Genomic DNA, 13502 nt, shown 5'->3' on the forward strand with positions numbered 1-13502 from the left:
ACAGAAACGAAAGCTTTTTATCATGGGAGGAGGGGTATCGGCTTCACTTCCATCCCATTCACCATTCACTCTGAATATCTGTGGTTTGTTTGAAACCGAGTGCCAGTGCCTCTTCTTGGAGGTATAAATTTGCACAGGGTCTGGCAGACGCTGCGGACAGGATGTTGACTCTTGAGTGTCTTGACTGACTAGGAGGCCCAGTGGAGGTGCTGCATGGCTCCAGGCAATCTGTGCCTCTAGCCAAGGCCTCTAAAACACAAAGTTTTAAAGTGCTTGCTTAAGATTTTGGGGTCGAAAAATTGCATTTTTTTTTTCCTCTGAAGGACCAAGCACAGAAGCTGTGCCAGTGGTTTCCCTGTTAACTCCTGACTGGCCTAACTTTTGCTTCTCAGACTTAGAATTCCTAATCACCCAGTAGGTGCCACTCGGGATGGTCTTCCGCCTCTGGTTAGTTCTGAGCTTGTTTTCTCACTGGTGCAGCAGGACCTTAGACCAAAATGACCTCCAGCATCCTATGAGTCTTGGATCTCTGTGAGATCGGACAGTCACCCTTGCCCCATGGACACTGAAGGGTTACTTTGTCTATTCCAAAATTATTGGGTACCTAATCTCTGCAAGGCATCAGGAGTCTTTGAGTATTACCTTATTCAAGGCATTCAAAGAAGAGGCCTCTGATAGACCAAATGGCCTTTGCAGGAGAGCCTGTGTCCACTGTTAGTGAATTCCTACTAAATTCTTGAAAGGTGAGTGGTATTGCCTTCAGCGTGTCACATGTGAGGAATTTGAAGCTCAGAGCATGGATCTTTGTTTGGTGAACTTTAAAACTTAAACTTTTTACACTATACCCTAAATATGTGGGAATGATTTTCAAGGAGTAAAGATGGGAGAACGTATTATCTAATCCATCCAGCATTTATGGAGATCCTGTTAGAGCTCTGGATAATAATCTAGTGTCAAAAGCAGTAGCGCATTTTCACTACCAATTTTGAGAAGATTGGCATGAAAACCTAAAGCTAATTATAATGTAGAAGTAAGTGCTTCATGGAGATGAGAGGACCCGCTTAGAATACAAGTGTCTGTTTTAGAATTAGATTACTTTATAGCAGAATGCTTGTAAAACACAAGCATTTTTATATGAAATAAAATATAGCTTCTGCTTCCAAGAAGATGTGAACATTGTAAAAATCAGAATTAAGTCATATGAAACTGTCTCTGCCTTTTGAAAATCCAGATGATTCCAAGCCAAAACATTTTTTTTTGGCAAAGAAATATAAGAAGTTTTTAAAAACAATAGACCCGGAGAATCTCCAGTGCTTATAAAGTGACTACTGTAACTGGGAGGTGAAATGGGAATAATGATTAAGTGCTTGCTTTCTTTGGATGTCTCCGTTCGCCTAAGTGAGCATAATTTAGGTGACTGTGTGAGCATCTGTGTGGCAGCTGCTGGTGCTACAAGTTAATGCCAGAGAAGACAAAATAGTTGGCACACAGATTCTAATTTCATTATTGTACCACGAGCCAGAAAAAATAGGAGTTTATATTCTTTTGAAGTGGGAAAATGTTGTCTGTTTTTTTCTTGGGTTTCACACACTTGAACACACAAAGTATCCTCAAGATATTTGTAAGCATTGTCTGACAACTTAGATTATAAGCTGATTTGTTTGTGCTACTGTAAAAAAACAAATCAAACTAGGTGAATTTTATCTGCTGGTGAAATCAGGATTCCATTTTTTTTTTTTTTTTTTTTAAATTTCTAAGGTAGACTCCCAGATAACTTTAAAATGTCCTATAAGCATTTAAAGGAGGGGTTACTGAAGTGTTCAAGTAAAGTTTGATTGGAACATCGCCATGCCCACTCATTTACATATTGTTTTTGACAGGCTGCTTTCCAGCTAAGTGGGTCCGCAGAGTTGAATAGCAATAGAGTCCTTTTGGCCTGCAATCCTAATATAGTTACAGTTTGGCCCTTTGTAGCAAAAGTTTGCTAGTCCTCGATTTAAAGTATTGACTGATAGTAGCTTCCTATTGGATGTCATTTTGCAAGGTGCCAGAAGGCCTGCTTGGCCACTAGGACATCTCCCCACCTCAGACAACATGTCTTGATCCTCCAGGGTTAGAATGACTGGTGAAGGAGAAAATGTCTTGGAAAACCATTTGAGAAGAATGGAGGGCTTTCTCCTCCAGAGGAATCATTTTTCTTCTTCTAAGTGAGATGGCCAACCCAGCTGATGCGTTCAAGTCCTTCTAATTTTAGCTCTTTGGTTAAGTGGCATTTATCTCAAAGATAACTTATTTGAAGGGCTGTCATGTGGAAGAGGCCATGGGGAACCAAATTAGGATTAATGTGTGCAAGTTACTGTGAGGCCAGATTTCAGCTCAGTAAAAAATAGTACTTGCTGGGAACTGCCATAGCTATCATGCGCTTTTGTGGGTAATGAGCTGCCCGTCATAGAGATTTTCAAATAAAGGTTACATGACCACTTGATATGTGGAATGCAAACAGTGGATGAGAGATGGTTGTGTTTGAAAACCTCTGGGGCCCCATTCCAACCTTGACATTGGAATGGCTTCTTTGGTTAAAGTTCTTTGTTTCCAAGCTGAGTTTATGACCACAATTTTAGTTTGTTGAGGGTCTTAGAGAGGCATCTTGGGATGATTTTCTGAAAATATAATATTAGCCAAACCAAAGCAGTATAAAGAGAGACAAACTTTTCTGGTGGGCAAAGATGGTATAAAAAAGGCTGGCCCAGAGCCTCTCTCCCCTTTGGCCACTCTAGTCATGGAGTGGCGTCAGAAGGGCACTGCTTCTTGTCAGCCTCACAGATGACTGGCTGTCTTCAGCTACTGCTACCATTTTTGCTTTCTGCCTAGTCTCCTGGAAAGAGGAAGGACCTGGCTGGCGGCCTATCGCAGATGTAGCAATCAAAACTGTGTGTGTCCTGCAATTTGTCAGAGACTTCAGGTTGAGATCCTGCAGTGAAGGGCAGGTCTGGATGAAGCCGTACTGTCTCTGTGCAGTTCTGCCATCATAGCACAAAAGCAGCCATAGACAGTACAGAAATGAATGAGGGTGGCTGTGTTCCAGTAAAACTTTATTTATAAAAGCAGGCAGTGAGCTGGAATGGGTCCCTGAACTGTAGCTTGCTGACCGCTGATAGAGACTCGGGTTGAAAGTTAGAAGTGTATAGAAAATATCAGTTTCAATTCTGTTATGTTTTGGAAAAAAGGTGAAATGGCATGTCCAGAGTCACACCGTGGTTGGGCTGGGATTGTAAACCAGGATGTACTTTTAGTCTAGGGCTTATTTTGTGATACCACATAGCCTCGGCTGTGTGGTCAGGTGATAGCATTTGATTTTTAAGAGAAGGCCACGTGAATGAAAGGAAGCTCCATCCCCAGTGGCTGCTCCAGGTGGTCTATGAATAGAGACAGTGAGAGCCCAAGGGTGTTATTTTTAGGGAGGCAACCCTTTATCTCTGTGACCTGGCTTACCCCTTTAAAGATGGGCCCTGTTCACAGGAAAACAAAATATATGTTGCCTAAATTCTTATGGAGAAATAGTGCCCTGGAGTTGTGAAAAAGAAATGGGCTCCCGCAGCTGCGTCACAGCATTTGATCACTTCAGCCGAGAGTGCCAGGAGATTTGAGACAGATGTTTTCAGACATGCCGCATGCCTAAAACATTTCCAGGGGTCGGGCTGCAAATAGTGACTTAATAAGTGGAGAAACAGGGAAAGTATGCAAGTTGAGGACACAAGAGTTTATTCACCGCTAGGTGCACGGCCAACCCCTTTGCATTACATCTGCCTGTCAGGGTTGGCTCTTTAATCTGTCGTGCCCTCGGTATTGCTCTTTGTCTGCCCGTGAATAAAGTGCAGCATTGTGGTTAGTAATCCCACTCCAGTGACTCGACTTCAAATGTGGTTTTGGAGTGCATCCCAGAGTTCTGTTTGCTAAGCTTCCTACTCCTGTTTCAGAGACACCACTGAATACAGAGCAGCGAGCACTGAAGGCTTCCCTCTTTCCTTAAACCTGTCGGGTTGTGGGCTCTCTCTTTCCCCCTCGTGCTCCTTTCTTTTCTTTTCTTCTGTTTTTTTAAACCTTCCAAGGCAAGTTCATGGATACTAAGCTGATGTGTTTGTTGTTTTTTTTCTCCCTGCCTCCGCTCCTAGTGAGTAACCACACTGGCCGCATCAAGGTGGTCTTTACTCCGAGCATCTGTAAAGTGACCTGCACCAAGGGCAGCTGTCAGAACAGCTGTGAGAAGGGGAACACCACCACTCTCATTAGTGAGAATGGTCATGCTGCCGACACCCTGACGGCCACGAACTTCCGAGTGGGTGAGTTCCTCCACGGTCCCTAACTGTCCTTACTGAGTCGAGTTTTATGAGATTGTAGCATTTAGACACCCCCTTCATTCACACTGCTCTCTGCTTCAATGGATGTCTGTCTATGAGTACGAATATGTTTCTTTCATGGGATCTTTTAAATTACTTTCGGAATAATTTTTAACCTGATTTTTGGTTTCTTAGGGGAATGGCAACTAGAATATTTTCCCTTATTGCTTAGCATTTACGCAGCCGTGTGGTAATGGGAATATATACAGTACAAGAAAAGAGAGTAGGTTTTAGATTTAGACCCTAAGGCATGACTTGTGCTGGTAAGCTTCAAATTTTATCAGCCTAGTGATAAGTGGAATTTGTATTAGATTTGACTCATGTAATGAATTTTGGAAGGTGGTGATGAAATTTGAAGTTTTTACTTCAAAAATAGCCAAGTTCTAAAACAAAACTCCAAGAATTGTCAAAAACCTGTACTTGGTTGTAGAAAGGGATACAGAGTTGCATCTTTTGCCACGTTTCTGCTCCGTCTCACAAGACTGAATATAAATTGATATATAACGTGGATTTTGGGAAGACAGACTGGTAGATTACTCTCAGTACTCCTTTAAGTTAATTTAAATATGAACTAGTAGTTGCTGTCTGCAAGAAAGGCTTGTTGGTTCATTTTGAATTTTTGTTTTTTACTTTTTTGCAAATGGAGAAAGTATTGCGGTCCACGGAATGCTGTCATGTTGCCATGCTGTCATGCAATACAGTATTTTTGTCACAGAAAAATGTCTTTTATTATTTTTTGACCAATTATGGTTTGCATGTGTACTCAAATAATCGCAGACACCCACGTTACTTTCTGAGTTACTCACAAGAATAACCCAAATGTCAGACAGATAATAACACTGGCTAGATCTGGTCTTTTTATGGAATATTGCTGTTTAGTCTTGGAATTGTGTGTCTGGGGGGGCGGTGGTAGGAGAAGGGGTGTCTATTTCAAACTGATTTACATCAAGACAAAATAAAGGGAGAGCTTGAAGTTCTTATTAGCTCTTTGATTATTCCTTTGCTTTATTGTGACTCCCAATCCTTAGGAGGTCAAAGCATATTTTTGATCGTCTGTACTTGGAAAAAATATGTGCCCATAGATACGATTTAAAAGGGCATTGTGAGTTTCCTGGCTATGATAGGGGTACCCTGGGCATAGTTTTTAAAAGAATTTAGCTGTTAGGTGCCAAATGGTACATTGTGCTTTGCAGGGCAGGGAGCCAAGTCTAATGGGAAGTGAACTGATGATCAGGAAACTGGATTCTGGTGCCGGTCCTGCCACTAACTAGCTAATCCATAGGGCATGCCAGTTAATATTTCTGGGCCTCAGTTTTTCTCATTCATAAAACAAATGGGATTGTATTTAATGGCCTCTAAAATTTAGTCCATCTCTAAGATCATATGACTTTTTATAGGCAATAAGTAATACTATTTTCTGGCTTTTCTTGGAGGGCTACAGACAAGGAGGGGAAAGGAAAAGGCAATTCCAGTAGACTATCATGAGTCTTATGGCTTTTCCCCACTTTATCTTTCTTGGTTGCCTTCCTTACTCACTGCTCCTTTCCCTACTTGTGTTTATTGTAAATCTTTACAGTAGCAATGACAAAATAATCAAATGGGTGGTAATTTTTTGGCTTCCAGTGTATTCATTTTGAAACTAAATATTTTGAAGGCTTTGAGAAACAGAGGAAGTCTACTTGTCGAAACATGCCGCACACTTTCCTTCCTGGCACTGAACCAGATGTTTAGGAACAGAATATACATAGCCTATTCAAAATGCAAAATGAAGCAAAATTATTTACAAAAGCATTTCAAAAGCAGAACTCCACTCTCCATAGAGGGTTGGCAGAGCAGTTAAATTTTTTAAAAAGTAGAGGATGGGGTGAGAAGGGCCCATAGTAATAAATAGTTTCACACTGGAAATTGTGGGAAACACGTCATTTATATTCTGAGCTATTTCCCTCTCCTGTTTACATTTTATTTCAAATATTGGATAGTTTGAGGGATAATTTTTATGATATTTCTTTCTTTAAGAATGGTATTTTTGTAGAACTTATAGACTGTGATCTGTTGAAAATACAGAAAAATTAAAAATTTTTTATGCATGTATCTTTTTGGGACTTTACTGATTTAGTATAATTTTATTATTTACAAAAAGTAGTTTTCTGATTTTTTTATTCTCTCTTCATATTTGTTTATAGTGTACCATATCTTTTGACAAAAAAGACGTATTTGGAAAATAGTTTAAAGTTTGGAGAAAATTCAAAATTTACTGTCACTTGTCAGCTACTCCCTTTGATCTTTAATATTTGTCAGTACTTAAAGGTGAGGGCTGGCAAACTTTTTGTAAAGGCCCAGATAGTATAAAATATGTTTTAGACTTTGTGGGCCATACAGTTTCTGTTAAAGCTACTCAACTCTGCCATTGTAGTGTGAAAGCAGCCAGAGACAATCTGAACAAGAATAGGTGTGGCCGTGTTACAAAAACATTTGTTGGGCTGAATTTGGCTTGAGTGCCATACTCTAAGGAGTCAACATAATCCAGGGAAAATTATGTGGACTTCATAATCAGTTTTGATAATCAGCACAACAGAAATAATTTCCAACATTTGCATGGTGATTTACAGTTTTTTTTTTTTTTTGGATGTGGAACAGACATGATCATCACCATTTTTTCAATATAGAAACTTAGGTTCAGAGTGTTAATTAAGTGAGCTTGCTTTAGTTTCTTGGCAAGCCAGTTAGCTATGCCTAGAATCTAGATATCCTTTTGCCATCTGTTTTCTTACCTGCCTGGAGTCTGACCATGACGTATAGGAGGGATAAGGTGAAGGACCTCATGGAGTTGTGTCTTGTGGGAAGCCTGGCTGGGATAACAGAGAGAGAGAAAGCAACTGAGAGTCCAGCATACGGGGGCTGAATCCTGGGGTAACATTGGCTCTATGTGCTCTTTGGGCCCAGCTCACCTCCTCCATACAGTGCAGGTCCTAATAGATATGTGGAGGTTGTTCTTTTACAGGCTTGTGGGATAATTCCTTCCTTCCTTCCTTCATGCCGCTCCTGTGTTGGTCTTCTGGTCTGTGATGAGGGTGAGTCTGGGCTTTCCAGGTGTGAAAGGCGGCAGGTATTTTCGCATGACTGTTGAGCATGCAGTCTCTGTTCTTGAGTATTCAGTGGGAGAAATAATAAGTATGACTTTCGCTTAATGTGACTCTAAAAGTGAGGCCCAAATGAATATAGTATCCAAAGGAAGCACTCTGAGATTCTAGAAAAGCCCATTTTTATGGATAGTGATTTTGGTATGGTTTAACAGAATAATTACTTTAAATGGTATTTCCTATGAAGCAGGTTTCTAACGATAATGAGGTTTTTTTATTTTTTTTATTTTTTATTTTTTGAGCTCTGCCTCCTTGTTTGCCCCACCCCTGCCTTTTTGAAAAATGGAAACATATCCCTCGTTGGGTGGGCCAGCAGGTTCACCGTTGTTGTTTTAATGGATTCTTAACATTTTATAGGGCTAAAATGCAGATGACCTTCTGGGATTTTTAAATTGTTTATAAAGCCTTAAGTTCCTCTGACAAGAAGAACATATAACTTCATGTTGTCACAACTAGAATATTTCAAACCCAATAATACTGTCACTTGGTATAACTTATTTGTGGAGGCATTGAAAAGCAGTCATGATGGTCAAAAAAACACATTTGGTTTATGTGATTCTGCTTTCTCTGAGTTACAAAAGACTTATGTTCTATTAGCGCCCATTGAATAATTATAGAAAACATTTGACCATTTAAAAAGTATGTTCTCATACATGATTTCATTTGATGCTTACTGTCTCTTAGGCACATGGTAGTATCCATAATTTGCAAATATGAGCACTGAGGCTTTACTGGCTTGATTAAAGGTTATTTCAGCCAGGTTTTCTTATCCTAAGTCACAATACCTCTGGCTCTCCCATGTTGCCTCCTATGACCATATATTAAGTGACTATGTATAAAACATGGTAGTAGATTTTCTAAGATAAATCATAAAGCTGCCTTCTAAGAGCTTATACTTTGAGGAGGAGATGAAGGGTATATGTAAATAACGCTAAATTAAGGTAGAGAGCTGCTAGCAGGCGCCCAGAGAAGGGAAATATCACTTCTAGCTGAGGGAGGATGCTTAGAGAGAAAAGAGATGGCATGCAGTTTTAATGTTTAGTTCACCTTGCTGTCCCTGTCTCGCAAGCATGTTGTCTCACGGTGAAGGGCTAATAGAGAAATGCAGATGGCCTGATTGTGGAATGAAGGGAGATGTGGAACTTGAAACATTGGTAAGTTCCAAAATAAAAATGGATGGGGGAGTAGAGGGAAGAGAGAAGCAAAGTTGACATGGGAAGGAAGAATTTACTCCCCTAGAATTGGGCATGGAGATGAGAAGGCAGAGGTGATTTCTGGGAATTGGGAACAGTTTCACTTAAATGTGGAACACATGAAAAATAATAATGGTAGATGACAAGTTGGGAAGGCAGATTGGTGCAAGGCTGTGGAACACCTTGAATTTCAAGCTTGAGCATTTGGATTTTACTCTTTGAGAATTTACTCAAGTTCTCTGAAAGAAGTTGATACTTGTCATTTTGAAGAAGAGAGAAGTGCTTTCAGTTTTTTAGCTAGGAAACTCATGTTTTAAGAGGCTAAATAAGTTTCTGAATAAATGACAACCTCTGGCCTCCTGTAGCTGTTCTGGGTCTTGTCTGATGCTCTGCACTGAAAATCTTCCTGGAGATTTCGCAAAACCAGCCTAATACCGTGGTGCTGGGATGAAGAACAGAAGCAGTTCGTGCTGCTAAGCTGACTGTGTAGGTTCTGCTCACAAGGAGGGAAGAAAATTTTCTGTCGTTGAGGCATTAAATAAACTGACGTAACTGCTCAAGAGGGGCAAGTATATAATTTTTTCTGGAAAATTAGTTCAGTCACTGAGTTTCTCATCCTTTGCCATTCATCATCGTTTGGATTTCTTGATGTTTGTCTCACACAGAAACCAATCAAAATGCCATCGTGTCACCCTTTCACTGGAGAATATATTTTCCCCTTAATATATTGTGCAGGTATATCTCAGGTTTTAAAAGATGTTTCAATACAATACTAAAAGAAAGTGGTTGCTTTTCCTTCAGGCAATTTAGAATGCCTAAGAACTTGTCAAAGAAACCACTTCCACATACATTTAGCCATATCAAAGAATTTTATTTTCTAATACTGAATAAAAGTCATAATGTAGAGCATTTTCCTTTTATTTATTTATTTTATTAATTAATTAATTTGTTAATTTTGTTTTGTTTTGTTTTGTTTGTTTTTTTGAGACGGAGTTTTACTCTTGTTGCCCAGGCTGGAGTGTAGTGGCGTCATCTTGGCTCATTGCAACCTCCGCCCTCTGGGTTCAAGTGATTCTCCTGCCTCAGCCTCTCGAGTAGCTGGGATTACAGGCACCTGCCACCATGCACGGCTAATTTTTTGTATTTTTAGTAGAGATGGGGTTTCACTATGTTGGACAGGCTGGTCTTGAACTCCTGACAAGTGATCCACCCACCTCAGCCTCTCAAAGTCAGGATTACAGGCGTGAGCCACCATTCCCGGTCTTTTCCTTTTTATTTTATTTGAGCTATAGACCACCTTTAAAAGGCTAGTATTAGGAACAGTTACTCATTTAACATGCATTTATTGAGCACATACTATGTGCCAGGTATAGGTTCAGGCAATAGCAGTGAACTAAATAAAAGTCCTTGCCCTCCTCTAGCATTACAAAAACATAGTGTGGCTACAACGTGGATGAACCTCAAAGATGTTATGCTGAGTCAAATAAACCAGTCACAAAAAAACAAATACAGTATGAGTTCATTTATATGAGATGCCTAGAGTAGTCAAGTTCAAAGAGAAAGTAGAACGGTGGTTGCCAGGGGTCATAGGGATGGAATGGGGAGTTGTTTAATGGGTATAGAGTTTCAGTTTTGCAAAATGAAAAAGTTCTGGAGATTTGATACAGAATAATGTGAATGTACTTAGCACTACTGAACCACAGCACTTAAGAATAGTGAAGATGGTACGTATTACATGTATTTTACCACAATTATAAAAATACATTTTAAAAATATAGTATATTTGTACACTACTGTCAAACGGATACTACCAAAAGTATACTGTAAGAAACATTATGTATGAACTAATGTCAGGAAGTGATACTCTGAGAGAAAACAAAGCTGAGAAGGGGATTGGAGAATGGCAAGTATTGATGGAAGGCGTGGTTGCTATTTTACAGAATTCAGGGAAGGAAGGGCTCTCTGATGAGATAACACTGGAGCAGGGGCCTGATGAAGTGGCGATGAGTGTTGTGAGGACACATGACTTACGTTGTCATCAGACTCTGACCGTGCTTTTTTTTTTTGAGATGGAGTCTCGCTGTGTCACCCAGGCTGGAGTGCAGTGGCACAATCTCAGCTCACTGCAAGCTCCACCTGTCAGGTTCATGCCATTCTCCTGCCTCAGCCTCCCGAGTAGCTGGGACTACAGGCATCTGCCACCACGCCCGGCTAATTTTTTGTATTTTTAGTAGAGACAGGGTTTCGCCTGTTAGCCAGGATGGTCTCAATCTCCTGACCTCGTGATCCACCTGCCTCGGCCTCCCAAAGTGCTGGGAGACCGTGCTTTTTATTTTGTCTAAACCGTGGAGCACCCCCCACAAAAGGCTGACATTTGGAGCATTCTTCCAGACTTTCCTATCTCCTATCTTGAGTTTGGTTTCATCGACCTGCATTGTATCAGGGAATCAAATTAATATCTGCAAATAAAGCGCCTTATACACAGAGGATAGAAGCAACCGAGTCTTGTTCTCTGGATGAAAAAAATGATACAGTCCTGGAATTCTTGCAGGAGTCTTGGTGATTTATAATAAAAAGTAAAGGTCTTAGATTTTAAAAAAGTTATCAAGAAAGTGGTGTCGCCTTTCTTCAGCATTCTTTTTTTCTTTTTTCTTTTTTCTTTTTTTTTTCTGAGATGGAATCTCACTCTGTCGCCCAGGCTGGAGTGCAGTGGCACGATCTCGGCTCACTTCTAGCTCTGCTTCCCGGGTTCACGCCATTCTCCTGCCTCAGCCTCCTGAGTAACTGGGACTACAGGCACCCGCCACCATGCCCGGCTAATTTTTTTTTTGTATTTTTAGTAGAGATGAGGTTTCACCGTGTTAGCCAGGATGGTGTCGATCTCCTGACCTCGTGATCCGCCCGCCTTGGCCTTCCAAAGTGCTGGGATTACAGGCTTGGGCCACCGCGCCTGGTCTCTTCAGCATTCTTTTATGGAGGGCAGATCACATGAGTTTGGTATGGAACTTGCTTTTAATTAAGGAAAATCAAATTGGTTCTTGCTTGTGAGTGAAGGTGTGGAGTGTGCGTGGTGGCAGTGGGCAGAGGGCAGGAGGACCCTGGGTAGAGGAAGGGGTGCGTGGAAAGGTGATTCCATGGGTTACTTGGAAGAAGAGGGGCAATAGGTTGACCTTTAGAGCCAGAATCAGGAGAGAGTAAGGTCGTATTTGGTTGAAGAGGAAGACGACTGAGGCAGAGAAGAGCAGTGGGGCAGGGTGCAGAGTGGTTGTATAAGAACATATATCTGTCGCCAGGACAGTTTTTAAAAAATTAAGCTTAACTAAAAGCAGGTTCTGTGGTTCGCCAGATCTGTGGGAAAGGCACGTGTGATAGATTGCTCCTTTTAAGCCATGCCTGGCCTATGTCGTGGAAGTGGATGGGGCTCCTTGAAAGGGTTGTGCTAGGCCAGCCTGGAATAAATAACCTTTCAAGATTCCTTGGAGTCTGTAATACAATGTCACAAAGTGTGTATTCTCTTCTAGGCTGTCGGCTTGAGCATACAGAGTGATCTTTGGAAAAGCCTAAACTGCTTAGCATAGCATCCAGGGCCCTGCTGCTTGGCTCCATGGCATTCACTTCAGCCGTGCCCCTTCTTCCACCCCAATCCTCTACTTCTGCCAGACTGAGCCTCCAGGGATACCGAAGGTCCCCTAGTGCTCCAGGGTGTCTTGTGCTCCTGGGTCTCTGTGCACACTGCTCTCTCTGCCTGGAGGGTACATTTCCCTACCCAGTCTGTTTGGACAATTACCCACTTCTTTTTCAAAACTCAGCTAAGTAACGATCATGCTGCAAAGCCTCATTTCCCTTATTTGTTGACATGCCTGTTTCTTCCACTACACTGCAAACTGATTGGGAACAAAGACTTGTCTACTCCACCTTGGCGTCTCCAGTGCCAGCACTGTGCCTCCACTTTGGAGTTGCTGAATGTTTACAATAAATTGTATATTCGGCTGCCTGGGTTGTGAGGTGTGCACAGACCTTACCTGATACAGCTTCATCGTTAGTTCTCAGGCAAGTAAAATCACAGAAGTAAAATAATTAACTGAGAAGACTGTGTCAGAGTTTAGGGGCATAGGAAATAGCATATTCCACTAACCACAAGATGCATGAAAAAGGACACCCTGGTAGCAATTTGCATGGAGCTTTAAATTTTTAACACTGACTTCACTGTACTTTCTACTCATGGGCAAAATGCAATTAGATTTCCATACCTTTAGTACAGCTGTTCCTGCTGCACACACTTCCTGCTCCCCACTCTTGCATCCATGTAAATACTGACAGTCTTTTACAGAAGAACCTTAAGTTCCATTTCAAACAGTTCTGACTGTGCTGGTTTTTTTTTTTTTTTCTTTCCTCTTATACCTCTAGTCATTACTGTGTCATTTGACACTTTGTTGTCTAGCTTCAGATATCTTGACTGGCTCCAGTACCCCGGGTTGGTAATCTCACATCTCTCATAACCTCTCTCATTCTTGACTTCCCTGCATGTAAAACGAATTATTTAGTGTCCTAACCTTCCTTGGAGGGCTATTCTGGGGGCAGACCGAAGGTGCATATGGACTCCTTCGATTGACTGGAAGACCTTTGTCTCTTTCTGAATATGATAAGTCCTTTTCTGAATTATCAAACTCCATCTTGTGTGCTGTGGGGTAGAGGCGTTGAGAGAGTGTGTGCTTATGTCTCCTGGAGCTTGGTGCTCCCTGTGTACCCCAGACACAGTGGTTGCTTTATTT

At 41.2% G+C, this 13502-nt stretch overlaps 1 protein-coding gene across 11 annotated transcripts in view; it reads left to right on the forward strand.

Moving 5' to 3' along the window:
• Nucleotides 1-13502, forward strand: part of LTBP1 (latent transforming growth factor beta binding protein 1) — a 454228-nt gene that overhangs the window by 189236 nt on the left and 251490 nt on the right. For 8 of the 11 annotated variants that reach the window (XM_031655059.1, XM_031655061.1, XM_021924743.2 and 5 more), the window contains one exon: nucleotides 4173-4340. In XM_031655059.1, the coding sequence (XP_031510919.1) occupies nucleotides 4173-4340 (168 nt within the window). Of the gene's footprint in view, nucleotides 1-3902; nucleotides 4341-13502 lie in introns of those variants that run through there. The other 3 variants (XM_031655066.1, XM_031655067.1, XM_031655068.1) reach the window with 1 other exon arrangement.

Source organism: Papio anubis, chromosome 14 (assembly GCF_008728515.1).
Source record: "Papio anubis isolate 15944 chromosome 14, Panubis1.0, whole genome shotgun sequence".
NCBI lineage: Eukaryota > Metazoa > Chordata > Mammalia > Primates > Cercopithecidae > Papio > Papio anubis.